At 54.4% G+C, this 16,733-nt stretch overlaps 1 protein-coding gene across 1 annotated transcript in view; it reads right to left on the bottom strand.

Annotated features, from left to right (window-relative positions):
• Positions 1-16,733, bottom strand: part of Llgl2 (LLGL2, scribble cell polarity complex component) — a 36,001-nt gene that overhangs the window by 4,647 nt on the left and 14,621 nt on the right. The window contains exons 3-16 of the mRNA XM_005350740.2: positions 10,506-10,603; positions 8,891-8,972; positions 8,487-8,602; positions 7,916-8,074; positions 4,127-4,289; positions 3,902-4,034; positions 3,572-3,626; positions 2,933-3,087; positions 1,560-1,777; positions 1,417-1,484; positions 1,131-1,284; positions 937-1,041; positions 352-644; positions 94-244 (exon numbers count right to left, since the gene is read on the bottom strand). Of these exons, the coding sequence (XP_005350797.1) occupies positions 94-244; positions 352-644; positions 937-1,041; positions 1,131-1,284; positions 1,417-1,484; positions 1,560-1,777; positions 2,933-3,087; positions 3,572-3,626; positions 3,902-4,034; positions 4,127-4,289; positions 7,916-8,074; positions 8,487-8,602; positions 8,891-8,972; positions 10,506-10,603 (1,950 nt within the window). The remainder of the gene's footprint in view (positions 1-93; positions 245-351; positions 645-936; positions 1,042-1,130; positions 1,285-1,416; positions 1,485-1,559; positions 1,778-2,932; positions 3,088-3,571; positions 3,627-3,901; positions 4,035-4,126; positions 4,290-7,915; positions 8,075-8,486; positions 8,603-8,890; positions 8,973-10,505; positions 10,604-16,733) is intronic.

The following is a 16,733-nucleotide window of genomic DNA, read 5'->3' as shown; positions in this document are numbered from 1 at the left end:
GAGAGAGAGAGAGAGAGAGAGAGAGAGAGAGAGAGAGAGAGAGAGAGAGAGATATGAGTTGTACGGTCCTGTAGACGGTTGCTTGGGCCTCACCTCTCCCGTGGGGCCACCAGGCCGCCGTTTATGATTGGACACCCTGCTGCGGCGCATCCTACGGAATGACTGACGCAAAGACTTCTTGAGGGACTTTACTCGAGACAGTGGGCCCTCCAAGGCCAGCTGGTCACTGGGGTGCAGTGTGCACCTTGAGAGAGGGGGATGTCATGTCAGGCCATCAACACTACAGGCCCCTCCCCCCGAGAGCCTCACGAGGTCCCAGTCCCAATCCTCAACCCCAAACGCCCTGCTCACTTGACAAAGACCTGCCGCCGCTGCTGGTGATCAAAGAGGCCGAAGCCATGGCTGGTGCCAAAGGCTACAAGCCGCCACTCAGAGTGCAGAGCCAAGGAGGTGACCACGGCTGGGGGCTGGCACTGGACCAAGACAAAGGGCTGAAAGCCTGGCTCAAAGCTCACGGGCCCCGGGCGGGCGGCCAGGCGCTCGTGCCCCTTCCAGCGGTAGCCCTCCTGGTCCTGAAGCAGGTCAGCCTCCACGTACTCCACAGCGTGCTCTGCCGCCTCATCGTTGAGCTCCAGCACCAGCACCTGGGGTGGGGCAAGGGCGGCAGACAGTTCAGCGGAGCCCAGGCACCACAGCGCGGCAAAGGACTTGGGAACCAAGCCGAGGTCCTCTGCCTGACTCCAGCAGATCCTTATTTCTGGAGCGGAAGCACAAGTCACTCAGGGGGCCACTCACTATGGGGATCAAGCATCCTGCGCCTGCCAGGAAAAGCTCCAGGCGCGCTCCGATGCTGCTGCCAGATAGGGGATCATATTCCCGATTTGCAAAGCCACCCAACCACTCTGCCCTCGACCCCCACCCTGCCCAGCCTGCTACCTGCCCTGCCGTGCCTGCCACAGCCAGGTAGCCACTGTATTTACAGAGGAAAATCTTCTGGATGCCCAGCCGGGGGTCATCACTGTAGGGATCAAAGGAGCCCACCTGCCGAGGTAGGGAGAGGTCTGTGAGTGGCCACTGGGCCGTCCTAGCTTGGGTCCCCTCACCCCTGGCACCCAGGCTCCTGGCCTCACCTTGCGGAGTGGGGGCCACTCATCCTCACCCTGGGCACTGAGGTTCTCGTTGAGGTCTGTGTCTGTGAGGAACACCCTCACCGTACTGAGTTTGTAGAGTAGCCTTAAGCAGACCCCCGAGGCATCCCAGAACCGCACTGTGCCATCTTCGTGCCTGCGGGCAGAGCCTGGTGAGGGCTATGCCAGCCAGGATGCCTGGGGTCTGCAACGCACAACCCAGGGCTCTGTTCCCACTCACCATGGCCTCCTTAGCAAAGGTTATTAAGTAGCCATTAAAGTCACCTACCCTGTGAGCAGCAGGTCCCTCTGGGGTGGAGGTGGGGCCAGGTTGGTGCCACCATCTATGGGCCACTCCTAGAAGAGATCAGAAAGGTCCAAGAGAACCTGGGCCCAAGTCAGGAGTGGGCCTGGGGCTAGGACTGGACCTACCATGGCGGAGAAGTGCAAGTTCTGGCGGCTGCCCGCGGCTATGATGCGCTCCCACAGCTTCAGGGGGATGTTGGAGACGTGGTGAGAGCAGGTGATAGCGGAACAGTGCAGGGAGGCGAGGTAGGGCAGCTGGACGGGTGGCCAGCCCGGCGTCTGCAGGTCAATCACCACCAGCTCCTCCTCTGCTAGCACCACGAGGGCGTAGGGGTCATCGAAGGCTGGAGTACAGACAGACAGTCAGGGCCAGGAGGCTGCAGCCCCATCTGGCCTGCAGAAAACGCTCCAGGCTAAGAGCAGGATCCATCAAGGTCTATAAGAGCTACAAGCAGGCCGGGCAGTGGTGGCATGCGCCTTTAATCCCAGCACACGGGAGGAGATTGAGGCCAGCGTGGTCTACAGAGCGAGTTCCAGGGCAGACAGGACTACACAGAGAAACCTGAAGAGCTCCAAACAGAAGTATCACAATCAAGGCCTCTCTGCATGGCTGTCCTAGGGATCAGTCCCACTGAGAACTGAACAAGAGCTCCGTCTGGCACGGAAGCGGCTAGAAGTGCTGGCTTGGGAAACTGTAGTGTCTGGTCTTGACTGATGACCTGATCTGTCAAGGTTGGGATGGTGTGTATTTTGTCTGCCTCAGCACCTAGTTTTCCCTGTAGGCCCAAAGCGGGGACGGGCGGCAAGCCGCCAAGCATGTCTGTGTCCCCACAGAGCGGCCCCTAGGCATTAACCTATAGACTGCTTGTGGAGTAAAAATGAGGAGGAGGGAGGAGAGGCTGAGAAAGAGCAAACACAAGCCTGGGGTCTCCCGGGGTGGGGGGAAGACCAGAAGACTCAAAGCCAGGAGTAATTGGAACGGTCCCGGCTGCGATCCCTGAGGATGCTGGCTGGGTAAGTCATGGTCACTGGTCAAGCAGGCCTGCCCTCCTCTCCCGGACAGTTCCCAGGCCTCCTCCCTGATTCTACACCAGCCCTTGCTAGGCTTGTCACTGTTCCTGTTTCTGGGGCAGACTCAGGGTTGGCCCCACACAGCCACCCGCTACCCCACCCAGACTTCACCACATCTAAGCCAGGACCCTCTTGCCAAGTTGGATGGACAAAAACCCAGCAATGCGGATCTGCCTGAGTTAGGCCAAATCCCTTAAAGGGAGCTTGGGACAGGTAAGAGGTGTAGCCTGGAATGGTGACATTCCAGACTGGGTCTCCACCTGGGAGAACGGCAGGGAGGGACAGAGCACGATCACAGGTGTCACTGGCCTTGGTGACACTAAGAAGAGGTAATAAGGCCAAGAGACCCGGAAGGGTGGCAGGTTTGGGAGCATCTATCCCAGCACCCTTCATTTTTTCCAGAACCCCAACTCCTCATGCTCACTCACCAGCTGTAGGGTCCGCCTCCGTGAGGACGGTGAAGTCAATGACACGGGAGGTGAAGTCGAAGGCTGTCTGCTGGCCATTGTGGACCACAGAGATGCAGTGGCGGTCCCCATAACTGGCACGTGGCATACCGCCCTGGAAGATCGTGAAGGGCAACCTGCAGGCACAGGAGAAAGGCGGGCTGGGGCTCAGTACCACTCCCGACAGCCTTGTACAAGCTGGGCTGGAGGCTGGAGGACCCCAGAGCCGGAAGGGAAACCAGTCCCCAGGATGGCTTTGGGGTGAAATGGGGCACCTGGGCCAGGAGCCATCCCCGCTCTTCTACAGGGGCCTCCTACACGTTCCCACACAGGCCTCGCTAGATACAATTCCTTCTGAAGAAACGGGGCTGTGGCCATCAGAGTACAGAACCCTGGCTGATGGCATCTCTCTGGGAAGGCTGAAGGAAGGTAGGGGAACGGATTTTGCAAGAACTATCTACAGAAAGGTGGAATAACAAATCGGATACCCTACCCTAGTGTCCCTGGGACCAAGACCACGGAAGTCCTCATTAGGCCCTGACTCTGGGGAGTCAGGGCAGAGCCCAGGGCTCTTTCCAGGGAAGCTGTACTAAATGGGAATGACAGGACATCGGCACTCACCCTTGCCTGGTGGTAAGCCAGAAGATTTTGGTTATAGCCTTGCAAGGAAAGGGACCTGGAAGAAAAGGTGTTATCTTGAGAGGGTTTCCCACAAGGTCTAGTTTCCTTGCTCTAATCACATGTTACGGGGAGGCTTTCTCTCTGCACATCCCCGAGGCAGCCACAGTGGGAACCAGGAAACCAGCTGTGTGGCTTTAGAGTAAATCCTGAGCCTCTCTGGGTCCAGATTCTGGTTCTACGAGCTAGGCAGCCTCCACCTGAGGCCAGGGAAGACCGAAGGTGCTTCTCAGGCAGAAGACAGGGAGAGATCCCATAGGCAGAAGCACTGACCATACGGTATGGAGCTGCGCAGGGGATCTGGGTTCTGGGTGTCACTGGGCACGGGCCACTGGCAGTGGCTGCCGTCGGAGTGGCAGGTGACGATCAGGCAGCCATCCCGCTGCCAGCTGACATTCTCCAGTTGCTTTGGGGGGGGAAAGGAAGAGATTAGAAGCGGATCGGGGCAGCGGTCTACACATGGGCCTGGGAGAGCCGCCCCCTCCAGAAACCACCTACCTGGCTGCTGAGGAAATGGGAAAGCACACGGCTGCCCTGAAGGTCCCAGATGACAACGAGGCCTCGGCTGTAGCCAATGAGGATCTGGTTGGGGTCACGGGGGTGCTCCTGCAGAGCTTCCACCATCTCGAACACCCGCCGGTGGCGGGCCTCTTCTGGCAGCCTAGGCAAGGGAGTGCCATGAGCCCATGCAACAGTGGGTACCCCACATGCCAGCCTGGGAAGATGGTAGGGCCAGCCACATCACAGTGAGGGCCATGTCGAACAAGACATGGTAGTTATATATTTAAACACACACACACATTAACCTCCCCGGGGGGGGGGGAGGTATAATAGTAAGCATTAGGTGTTCAAGATCAAATGCAGTTGTACAGTAATTTGAAGCTAGCCTGGATCACATGAGACTCAAATCTTCAGAGGCAAAAGTCTGCTGAGTGTGGTGCCACACGCCTTTAATCCCAGCAGAGGCAGATGGATCTCTGTTAGTTCAAGACCAGCCTGGTCTATTTACCAGGTCCAAGGCAGTCAGGGCTACAGAGAGACACCTATCTCAATCCACCCCACTAAAAAGATGATTTTTATTGTTTTGATTATGCATATATGTGTAAGCATGTGCACACGAGCGCTGGTGCCAGTGGAGGCCCGAGGCAGCAGATCCTGTGGAGCTGGAGTTAAAGAGGTTGAGAGTCACCCACTAAGGGTGCTGGGAACGGAAGCCTGGCTGTCTGCGAGAGCAGCAAGTGCTTATCCGTGGTGCCTCCAGCTTCTTCTGTCTCGCCTCAGACATTTTTAGTGAAGGCAAGTAACATTTACAGGAATTTAAGTTGTAGAACAATTAAATGTGCTTGTTTTAAATATCTTCTTGATTTTATTTTATTAGATGTATTTATTTTATGTATATGAGTATACAATCTATGTATGCCCACAGAAGTCAGAAGAGGGTATCAGATCCCCTAGAATTTGAGTTATGGATGGCTGGGAGCCACCCTGTGGGTGCTGAAAACTGAACCTGGGTCCTCTGCAAGAGCAGTTAGTACTTATAACCTCTGAACCATCTTTCCAGCCCCTTATCTATTTTTTAATAATTTTATTATATTTATTATGGGTGTGTGCATGATGTATGTTTGTGAAGATAGACACGCACAAACCATAGCATGTGTGTGGTCAGAAGACAATCTTTTATTTTTTAAGTTTATTTTTATTTCATATATATATACATTGGTGCTTTTGCCTTCATGTGTGTTTGTGTGAGGGTGTCAGATCCCCTGGAACACAGACAGTTGTGAGCTGCCATGTGGGTGCTGGGAATTGAACCCGGATCCTCTAGAAGAACAGTCAGGCACTTAACCACTGAGCCATCTCTCCAGCCCCTGGAAGACAATCTTTTGAAGTCAATTCTCTCCTGCTTTTAACTGGGTCCCAGGGATCAAATACTGTATGTCAGGTTTGAGAGACCAGTGTTAAACTTTACCTGCTGGGTCATCTTGATGGCCTCTTTGTGCCGCTGTTGTATGGTGCACGTGTGCGTATGTAATCCTGTATGCGTATGGGGGAGGGGGAGGGGACCCAGAAGCTGACATTGAGTGTCATCTCAGAGACCCGCCTGCCTCTGCCTCCCGAGTGCTGGGATTAAAGGCGTGTGCCGCCACTGCCAGGTTGGCTAAGACCTTCCTAATGAACACAAACAATATCATCATAGAAATGAAAACTGCTGGGGCTGGAGAGATGGCTCAGAGGTTAAGAGCACTGACTGCTCTTCCGGAGGTCCTGAGTTCAATTCCCAGCAACCACATGGTGGCTCACAACCATCTGTAATGAGATCTGGTGTCCTCTTCTGGCATACATGAAGGCTGAACACTGTGTACATAATAAATAAATAAATCTTAAAAAAAAAAAGAAATGAAAACTGCTGGGCAATTAGACGGTTTCCAATCTTATTAAAAACAGCACGATGGGTGGGGTGCGGCTCAGCAGCGGAGCACTCTCCCAGGATGCCTGAGGCCTTGGACTTCATCTCCAGCACACACCAACACCACACACGTGCACACACGTACAGAGAGAGAGAGAGAGAGAGAGAGAGAGAGAGAGAGAGAAACACTCTACAATGATAACAGAGAACCTCTGTCTTTTGTAGTATTTATCTCTTTAGATGGAGACCCTATTAAGTGTGATGTCACCAGAGTTAAGGGATGGACAACTGACAAAACCTAGGCACCATGGCTGGCGCCTGTAATCCTGGCACTCTGGAAGTGGAGACAGAAAGATCTAGACACCATCCTTAATACAGAGCATGTTTGGGGCCAGCCTGGGCTATATGATACCCTGTCCTACCCCCCGCCCCAAACAAAATAAAAAGCTATTTAAGTATCAGAGTAAAAGGTGAACAAAGACTTAGACAGCAAGAAGGGGGTCTCGGGCACTCCAGCCCTCCCTGATAGCTCCCCCAGCTCACCATGGGGCGACGGCAAAGCTGGGTCTGACAGGGCCATTTGTGTAGGAGTTGGTCCTCCTAATGTCCCGCCCATAGACTTGGTCCAGGATAGACACCAGCCATCCCACCGGTCACCTCACAAACTGCTCTGACCTCAGGCATGCTGCCCTAGCCTAGTTCTGCCCAGCCCTGTCAAGCGGGAAAGAATAGGGGTTGAAGTCAGAATGACCCCACCCCACACAGGAATCCTCCCTAGGCGGCACCGCCACAGCTGGACAGATGGGTCCTGCTTCGGGTCCACATGGAAAGTAGGAGAGCCTGGTTTGCCAGCTGCCTGTGTCCTGAGCCTGGTCCGGAGCCTTCAGGGCCAAGTCCTAGACTCTGGCCACCTGCCTTGGAAGTGAGGCGTATTGCAGTACCCTCAAACTGGCCCAACAAGCTCTTGTGCAACCAACTCTATTGCCCTTCTAGAACCATCTTCCCTCTGCATTCTCAGTGCTGCTCTGAATTCGCCTCCCTGCTAGCTCCTGTGGTCAAGCAGCAAGTCTCTGAAGTGACCTTAGCAAACTTGCAGCTTCTCAGCCACAGCAGCGCCCCAAACCTCAGGTGTCAGCGGGAGCAGGCTCTTCTCCCCCACGGCACAGGTCCTCAGGACTCTGAGATTTGTGGTCCCATGTGCTGTGGACACTGGACTGAGGAATTGCTCGCATACCATTATTTTGGGTCTTACTTCTTTTACATTATTATTAATTAGTATTCTCATTTGATGTGTGGGCGTTTTGCCTTCATGTATGTCTGTGCACCTCATGCATACAGTGCCCCTGGAAGCCAGAGAGAGTGTCAGATCCTCTGGGACTGGAGATGCAGACAAGGTTGTGGGCCACCACATGGGTGCTGGAGACGGAACCTGGGTCCTCTGAACCATCCAGTGCTCTTAATTCCTAAGCCATTGCTTCAGCCCACTTTTTAGTTTAGCTTGAGACAGGGTTTCTCTGTGTGCCCCTGACTGGCCTGGAGCTTGTTATGTAGATCAGGCTGGCTTTAAACTCAGAGATCTGCCTATGTCTGCCTCCTGAATGCTGGCATTAAAGGCAAGTGTCGCCACACCCAGCTACTTCTCTCACCTTTAAATGAGGTGACAAAATTACTTCTAAGATCCGCCCCCACTTTCTCCCCCCCCCCTTACTGCTATGATGTTAGCAGACAGAGGCTGATGGATAAGCAATCTGGGATTGGTAGAGGTGGGTAGAAAGTTGAGGGTATTTCTTCCAGGCCCCCACACTTCCAAGGGATAAAATGACAAACTGAGCCTATGCTGGAAGCCACCTGGAGAAGGCCACGGCCCATTTGGAGCTCACCATTGCAGCACTGCCTCAGAGCTGATGGTCCTGTCGTCCAGCGTGCGGAAGCCTGGTAGCTGCACGACAAACACGGTGCCGCTCTCGGTGCCCAGGTAGAGCAGTTCTCGGGAGGAGTGGGGAAGGATCTCGGTGATCTGTGTGGCACTGGGAGCAGCCCTGTGAACAGGGACAGCTGGTGAGATGTCCGAGGTCTGGACAGGTGGGACCCCAGGACTTCCCGGAATCTCTGCCAGCCCCCGGAAGATCTTGTCTAGGGAAAACAGGCCCATAAGGGCCTTGAGTATCCTGGTGGGTTTATATTCTACTACTTTGGGAGCCAGGTGGCAGGGCACATGAGCTGTGGGGTAAGAGAAAGACCTAGCACTCCTGTACACAAGAGGGTGTGGGCATGGGAGGGCACAGCCCACCATAGTTTGGGACGGGCCCCTGAGCATGAGGTTGCTGCTTGGACACAAGTTAGGCACTGCCAATCAGTCAACAGGACTCTCAAGAGATGAGTCCGCCCTAGAACTGGGGGAGAATAAGGTAAGGAGGGGCCAGGAAAGCAAGGGGGGACCACCACCCTTACCCTGGGGCACCACGCAACGTGAAGCTCTCCTCTTCCTGCAGCTCTGACACCCCACCCTTGACCTTCAGGCTCCATAGGTGCAGGCTGTTGTCATCCAGCAGAGTGACCAGCTGACACTAGGAGAGAATGGGGATGGGAGCTGGCTTGCTAAAGAGCCAACATTCTTCAAGGCCTCTCCTTTCTGGGCAGTCCAGCCTGTGTTGGGTTTTTTAAGAAGCCCCAGGACAAACACCCCTCTGTGGTTCTCAGGGTGGCCTTGAGCCTCCAGTGGACAAATGGGGGAGAGGGGGGTCCTAGGTGTTCCACGAGCACCAAACCCAGGGTCAACCCCAGGCCAAGCCCAGCCCCACCTAGCATCATGGAGGCCCCTCCCCTCCATGGCCCCTCCCCAAGCAGGTGCTCACCTGACCAGGCAGGAAGTGGATCTGCATCACTGCGTTGTTTTCCTTGTGAAGCCCCATGAACTCTACCCCAGGGGCGCCATATCTAGAAGGCTCAGGAAAACCTCAGAAAGCTGGACACCAGCCCTCCCCAAACCTAGTGGTCCATAGCCTGGGTGGCAAGGAGCGCTTGCAGGCAAGTGCCTGTGTGGTGAAACGTCTAGGGGCGTGGGATGCGGGGGAGATAGCAGTGGCCCCGCCCCAGGTGCACTCAGTCAGTGATCTGACCCTGGGGACAGTTCCCCCAGCAGGACAGGTCAGGGGCAATTCCCCAGAAAGGTAAAACTCCCCATCCTGGCAACAGTTAGACTGCCCCCTCCTCCCCCCTCCCCTGCAACTTGAGCTGTAACAACAGGCGTATCACCTGTCACCTGGTGGCACCTGCCAGAACATGGGGCACGGTGGGGGGGGGCACCCCCAGCAGCTTTGCCCTGAGTCTTAGCACCAGCGACTAGCAACCAAGATGTGATTCTGGCTGGTAATGATTAACCAGCTGGAGGAACATTGGACTAGCGCTGGCTGCTGCAGGGCTCGGGCCCCTGGCCTCCTGTGTACACACTAACCCAGCCCACCTGGCACCTGGACTCGGGGGAGGACTTTGTGGGAGGAGGTGCCAGCTCAGGTAGTCACACATCAGAAGTGAGGGGCTTTGTCTAGGACTCAGGGCCCAGCTCATCTCAGGCCGGCTAGAGGAGCTGTCCCCAGGGTGGAGCCACTGGTATCCCAGCCACACAGTGTAGGGGACAAAAGACTGCACAGCTAGGTGATGTCTAGTCATGGGTCAGGGAGGGCCTGTTTCTGCTAACCAATCCCCTTTCAGGGATGTGTGTGGCTGCCCAAGTGCTAACCCCACTGCTCACCTAAGGTCATTTCACCTTCACCTGCAGGCTCCAGCCTCTTATGGAGGAGAAGCGTGAACGATTAAAAATGTATTGCCCATCTCCTCCCTGCCGTCAGAGCGGGCTCCTGAGGGGATGGATACCTGCACCATTCCCAGGGACAAGATGGGTCACGTGAAACTAGCTCTTGGCAGGGGCACAGAGTTGAAGGCAGCAGAGAAATAGAGCCCAGGCCTCCCTAGAAATGTGCCCACCAGTCTTTGAGATACGCTCCCACAAATCCCGTTGTCATTGTCGCCTGAGTGGCACATTGGGAAGGCATCCTCCATGACTTACTAGTCACCTCTTACACAGTGAAAGGGCACAGACTCCTTTAGGACCTCCTGCCTTTAGCCTAGCCCCCTATCCTATCAAGGCAGAAGGAAAAGATGCTGAGGCCAAGCCCGACTCCTCTAGACAAGGTGCTAGCCACAAAGGGCCCACAATCACGTCTAGCTCAAGTCCTGAAACCTCCGGCTAGGAGGGGGACCCGAGCAGTCAGAGAACAGGAAATAACCCTCTCCTCCCCCTTCCTCCCCCAACCGCCCCAGCGAAGGACACATTGCTTGCCATGTTAAGCTCTGCCCTGTCTTTGGACCAATTGCCTGAGATCAAGCAGGGACCCCTCCAGATCTCACCCACCCCATGCCCCAGACCCCACCTTGGCCTCTCCCCGTGGCAGCAGGCACTGGAAAGGATACAGCTTGATGGCTCCAGAGCGGGTGCCAATGGCCAGGATGTGCAGCGAAGGGCTGTAGCCAAGGGCGCTGGGCTGGTGAGGGAAGCCATGCTCCACCGTCTGTAATGAGAGCCATGGGGGTTGGGCCTGTGACCCTAGGGTTTGGGCCGGGCTGCGGAATCGCAGATCAATAGGAACGATTCAATAGGAATGGCAGGAAAAGGGGAACAGAGCGCTGCACCTTCTTGGCTCTTCCCAGACACAGAGGACTGGGGTCATTTATTTCTGTAGTCTACACCCCTAGCCACACGGCCACTCCTGTGAGTTCACCCAGGCCACCTGACAATCTCCAGGAGCTTGTGCCTCTACCGAGAGCACTCTGGGTCACACTCCAGCCTCTGAGTCTCTGGGAGGTGCTGGAGGGGGTAGAGGGTGAACTCCTGGAGACAACGGTTCCTTAATAAGGAGGCCTGGAGATGTCACAGCTCCAGGCCCGCCCGCCCTGTGGTCTGAGGACGTCCTGGCGTCCTGGCCTGGCTCTGGACTCCCCATGCCATCGTGTTTTCCTCAGCCGTCTTCCCCGACAGGAAATTCCTGGAGTTACAATGCTTTAGCTCAGTCCCTTTTCATCAAACACTTCACATTTATTTATTTTGTGTGTCTATGTGGGCAGCTGGGGGGGGTGCCCGAGGGCTATGGGCATATTCAGAGGTCAGAGGACAACCCATGGAAGAAGTCTTTTCGTTCCGTCCCTCTTGTGGGTCCCGGGGATCAAAGTCAAGTGGTCAGGTTTGTCGGTAGGAGCCTTTTCCTGGGTCTGCTCAAAACCGGAATTCGACCTTTGGCACCCAGAGAAAGGTGAGAAGAGAACTGACAAAGTTGTCCCCTGACCTCCACACAAGCACCCACGTGTGAGCTCACAAGCCATTTAACTATACACATAACACACACATATAAATTCACATATATGTAATTTTTTGTGGGGAGATACAGGGATTCTCTATTTTATGTACCTCTGGGTGCCTTGGAACTCACTATGTAGACCAGGCTGGCCAGAGATCCCCCTGCCTCTGCCTCCCTGATGCTGGGATTAAAGGGGCGTGCCACTACACCTGGTTATATATAATTTGTGAAAAAAACAGAGATGTGACTGGATCACATCGCACCAACACTCCCACACGTGCTCGTGCAGATAGAGCTTTTCAGGTTATTTATCTGCATGAAATCGCCTATGGTTAAAAGCTTTAAAATGAACAGCCAGCGGCTGGAGAGCATTCCCGAGGGGTTGCTGTCTCACTCCCAGGGTTTCTGAACAAGAGCAGCACTGGTGATCAGGTGCTTGCCCGAAGCTCTGGGTATCTGTGGAAGGAAGTACAGACTGAGAGGGTGTGAAAGACAGAAGGACAAAGCATCCCTCAGGAGACTTGGGGGCTCTGCATTTAACCAGCTACCTACCCCCAGGGGCACAGATTCTGGAGAACTGGGAAGGAGCTGAGTACAGGAATGGCAATCAGTCACCTCTCAGTTTCTTAGCTAAATCGATGTGGAGAAGGGTGCCGAGGCGGCCTCTCTGGCCCTCTGGTCGGCTTTCCTGAGCGCCCCTATCAGGCCTCCAAGCAGGACAGAGATAAGCTTTGGTGACAACAGGCCTCAGAGCTGGAGCAAGGGCTGCACCTCCCCACAGTCCAGCCCAGAGGCTCCAGGGAGGAGGTCAGGCAGGGGGAACTCCAACAAAAGCCTCCTTGGAGAATCCCTGGGGCTGAATGGGTGGATGGGGCAGGAACACACTCAGCCTTGTAAAGGGCCCCGTACCTGGAGGGTCAGCCAGGAAAGCAGGCACCCAGAGGGGACCCAGTCAGAGGCCCCCAGCCAGCCCCAGTCCCAGCTCAGCTATGTGAAGAATGCGGACCCTGGAAGAGCCTTGAGTAGATAGCTGAGTGTCTGGAATGCAAACATTTCTTAGAAAAAGGAGAGCATAGAACTCACACAGGTTGGCTGTGTGGGTGGGACAAGCTCTTGCAGGGCTCAGCTGGGCCTTGGCTGATCTCAGGTTGCTGAAGCCTGGAGAAGTCAGAGGCCTGGAGAAGGTTCCAGAAACGAGCATTTTGCTCCTCACCACAGGCAGGGACAGTTTAGGCCAAAGCCTTTGGAATGTGGAATTTGGGGGACTGTCTGGGAGGGGTGGGGGCTGGGAATGCCCTCAGGAGCTTGAACCCAGTAGGAGGCCCCACACCTTGAGCAGCCCTGAGAGCAGCCATAGCCCTTCCTCTCTTGCAGTGTGGCAGCTGCCATACCAAGGAGCCAACTGTTAAAGTTCCCTTATTTTTCCATCAACTTAAATGGGGATTCAAACTGCAACCCCAGGGGCTGGAGAGATGGCTCAGCAGTTAAGAACATTGGCTGTTCTTCCAGAGGATCTAGGTTCAGTTCCTATCACCCACATGGCAGCTCACAACTGTCTGTAACAACAGTTTCAGGGGATCTGACACCTTCACACCAATACACATAAAAATAATTAAAAAAAAAAAAAACAAAACTGCAACCCCAGCACTCAGGGCAAAGGAAGGCGACAGGAGTGTTAGGGGTCCAAGGGCAGCCTCATCATACAGTAAATTCTGGGCTTCGTGAGACCCTTATCGCAAAAAATTAAAAAACAAACAAATGAATAAGTAAAGAATGTACCCTCAGTGCCACCACGGGGAACCCCATTTCAAGTATCTTTATTGAAACAGCCTGAATTCCAAAGAGACAGGGCAGGGCTCTGCCAGCCAACTGCAAACCTTCAGCTGGACGTCTCAAACTCTTTTTTTTTTTTTTAATATTTATTTATTTGTTATGTATACAATATTCTGTCTGTGTGTATCCCTGCAGGCCAGAAGAGGGCACCAGACCCCATTACAGATGGTTGTAAGCCACCATGTGGTTGCTGGGAATTGAACTCAGGACCTTTGAAAGAGCAGGCAATGCTCTTAATCTCTGAGCCATTTCTCCAGCCGCCCGTCTCAAACTCTTAAAGCAGAGCCAGGTATTTTCTTTCTTTTCTGTGTAGCTCTGACTGTCCTGGAACTCGCTCTGTAGACCAGGCTGCTGGCTGGGATTAAAGGCAAACACCACCACAGGTGCTAGAGCCAGGTTATTTCCAAGAGCTCATTTTACGGCTGAGACGTGTCAGGAGCGCAAAATATACCTGAATTTACAGACTTAGTATCAGACAAAGCAGGTAGGTTCGATTTCCAGAACCCACATAGCGGCTCACAACTATCTCTGACTCCAGTTCCAGGGGCAATGCACACATGTGTCACACAGACATACTCACAGGAACTCATGTCTCTGTGAAGATGCCAGATGCCCTGAAACTGGAGTTACAAGCAGCTACGAGCTGCACTTCAGGTGCTAGAAACTGAACTGGGACCTCTGGGAGAGCATCCAATGCTCTTAACCAATGAGCGACCTCTCTCCAGCCCAAAAGGGCTTTTTTTTTAAAGATAAGGTTTCTCTGTAACAGCTCTGGAACTTGTTCTGTAGACCAGGCTGGCCTCAAACTCACAGGGACCTGCCTGCCTTTGCCTCCCGAGTGCCGCGATTAAGGGCATATACCACCGCTGTCCGGCTGTTCCTATTCTATTCTTACTGGACCAACACACATCACACCATCCTAGATTATTTTGTGTTCTCATCAGCAGGGATATAAAGTCAAAGAAGAACAGATGTGAGGCTGTATGCTATCCCATCAACTCTTAACGTTCTCCTATGGTCTCGCTGGACTCTCCCATCCTGCTGCAAAGCCCAGGCATCCCCCTCCATCACCCACAACTCATTCCTCGCTTCCTTTGCAGTCTGGTGGACACCTGACCACTCCTCCCTGCCATCCTCTCCTGGTTCTTCCAAAGGTCAATTTAGAACAGGCTCACCAAGCCCCACCGGGATGATACCCATCATGCCCTGCATGGAGTATTCTTGGACCGAACACGAGGCATCTTGGGAATACAGTGTGTGTGGGGGTGGGGGGGATTGCTCACCCAGTGTGAGAGCAACTGTCCCCAGGCTGGCTGGCTGCAGTATCCCCCCCCCAGGGCATCTTGTCCAGATGACAACACTGTTCCCTCAGAAGCAAAATAAGGGACGTAAACTCCACAGGACTTTTTCTGGACAGGGCCCAGGTGGGCGGCCACTCCCTAGGTCAAGGCTCCTATGAAGAGGCAAGGCTGGTCCTGAGCACAGGGAGCTCTATGAGGAGGGGGTGTGGAGGACTCAATGGCCCCAGCTGGGACAAGGAGAAGGATGCGGTTCTGCCAGGAAGGCTGACAGAGCCAAGAGAAGAACAAGGGAAGAGCTAGAAAGCCAGGGCGAGCCCTAGGGAAACCAGGTAAGAGAAGGAAGCCATCCCATCCCAGACATCCTCGGCCCAGTCCCTGCTCCACGCTGGCTGGCCCTTCCCAGCATAACACTGATTTTAGCCTTTCACGCTTCGGATTCCCCTAAGTTCTCCACGGATGGTAACTGCCTGACCTTGTTTAGGGCCCTGAAAGGATGAATGTAGATGGCTTTTCTCCGAGATGCCCACAGGGTACCATGGGGTCTCCCCTATAATTCAGAGCACCACATGGGCAGCAGGTACAGCCTCGGGGAGACTGGAAGTATGGGACTCCCAGACCCCAGAGAACTCCAGCTCAGGGCTGAACTAGGCGGTGACGGAAGCGTGGCAGCTCCCCCTTCATCTCCCCAGCCCCTGTCCTGTGTTGCACCTTGAGCTCAGGTGACCGCTGCTGAGGGAGCCAAGAACAATGGGCTCTTTTGATGTGGAGAAGCAAAAGGTGAGCGAAGATGGACAGGAGCTGCCAAGACTGTAATATCAGCCCAAGTCCCTGTCAGATTGTGAGAGGCTGGAGGCCTTTCCAACACTCAGCTGGGAAGGACTTCTCTAAGCACGAGGCCTTGGGAGAGTCTGGAGTATCTGTCAGGGGCTGAGAAGAAAGCCCCAGGAAGCCGCTCAGGGCCACAGGAGGAGAGGGCACACCTACCTGGTCAGCTAGATGGCTCTGCCAGGCACTGGGTGTGGTAAGCTCAGATTTCTGGCCCAAGCAGCTTGGTCCTCTCTGTGTGCCTGACACCCGACACTGGGGCGCAGGTAGGAAAAAGCCACAACAAAATGACCTGGCACTGGGCTGGGTAACTGGTTAAGAACATGCTGTTCATTCAGGGGGCTGGAGGTGGAGTGGCAGGAAGACTCTGGACGAGGCTGCAGCCCAGGACAGGTACCTAGGTCCAGGTCTGCTCACAGCTGGGTGTGGCTATTCTGTTCCTGTGTGTGCCTGGGTTTCACCAGAGAAGCAAGCAGGCCCCAAGCAACGCTGAAGGAGGGGAGTTTCACTCTGACTAGGAAGTCCAACCCCGGATGTTCCCATAGCTGGTCTTCAGTGGCCTTATGCAGCACCTCGGTTGTCTTACTGGGTTTGGGGACCCACCACAACTGCTAATGGCAGGAAAAGAAACTGAGACACCAAGAGGCAAAGTCACCTCAAGCCACCCAGCCAGGAGCGGACAGGACAAGACCTTGACCGTCCCTGGAAGATGCCCTCTGGGATACGCTTAGGTTGGCGATGCCTGGAGACCTCAATTTCCTCGCTTGTGGAGTGGGGACAGCCCCCATCTGTGAGTCCTTGTGAGAACGAGGTCATGACAGGACAAACCCTGGTACGGGATGCTGCCCATAAGAAGCCATTAAACACGGGGCAGCAGTTAGAAGTGCCTGCTGTTCTTGCAGAGGACACAGAAGCTGCTCCCGGCACCCAGATGGTGGGACACAAGGTCCCTAACTCCAGTTCTAGGGGATGTGGTGCCCTCTTCTGATTTCTGGAGGTACCAGGAGCCGGTGTGTGGTGCCCATACATACATGCAGGCAAAACACATATACACAGGCACACACACACACACACACAAAAAAAAAAATCTAAAAAAATAAATAAATAAAAACAAAGCAATTAAACTCACTTAACACAAGGGTGCTCTGGCAACGCCTACTTCACAGAAGAGGAAACTGAGGAACAGACAGGCTGAGCAAAACCAGAACCAAGGCCCAGACTGTTTGGTTCCAAATCCTTGCCCCAACCACTGTAACACCCAGCCCTGACGGCCTGGCGCCCAGCCCCTTCTCTGGTTATGGTAACAACTCCTGCCCAAGTACAAGCACAGCCCTTGTGGCCCTAGGGCAATGTCCCTGCTTCCTATGAGGCGTCTTGCTGACACTGGT

Source organism: Microtus ochrogaster, chromosome 7, assembly GCF_000317375.1.
Source record: "Microtus ochrogaster isolate Prairie Vole_2 chromosome 7, MicOch1.0, whole genome shotgun sequence".
Taxonomy (NCBI): domain Eukaryota; kingdom Metazoa; phylum Chordata; class Mammalia; order Rodentia; family Cricetidae; genus Microtus; species Microtus ochrogaster.
The sequence above is the reverse complement of the archived record's forward strand: the minus strand, read 5'-3'. Positions and strand labels throughout refer to the sequence as shown.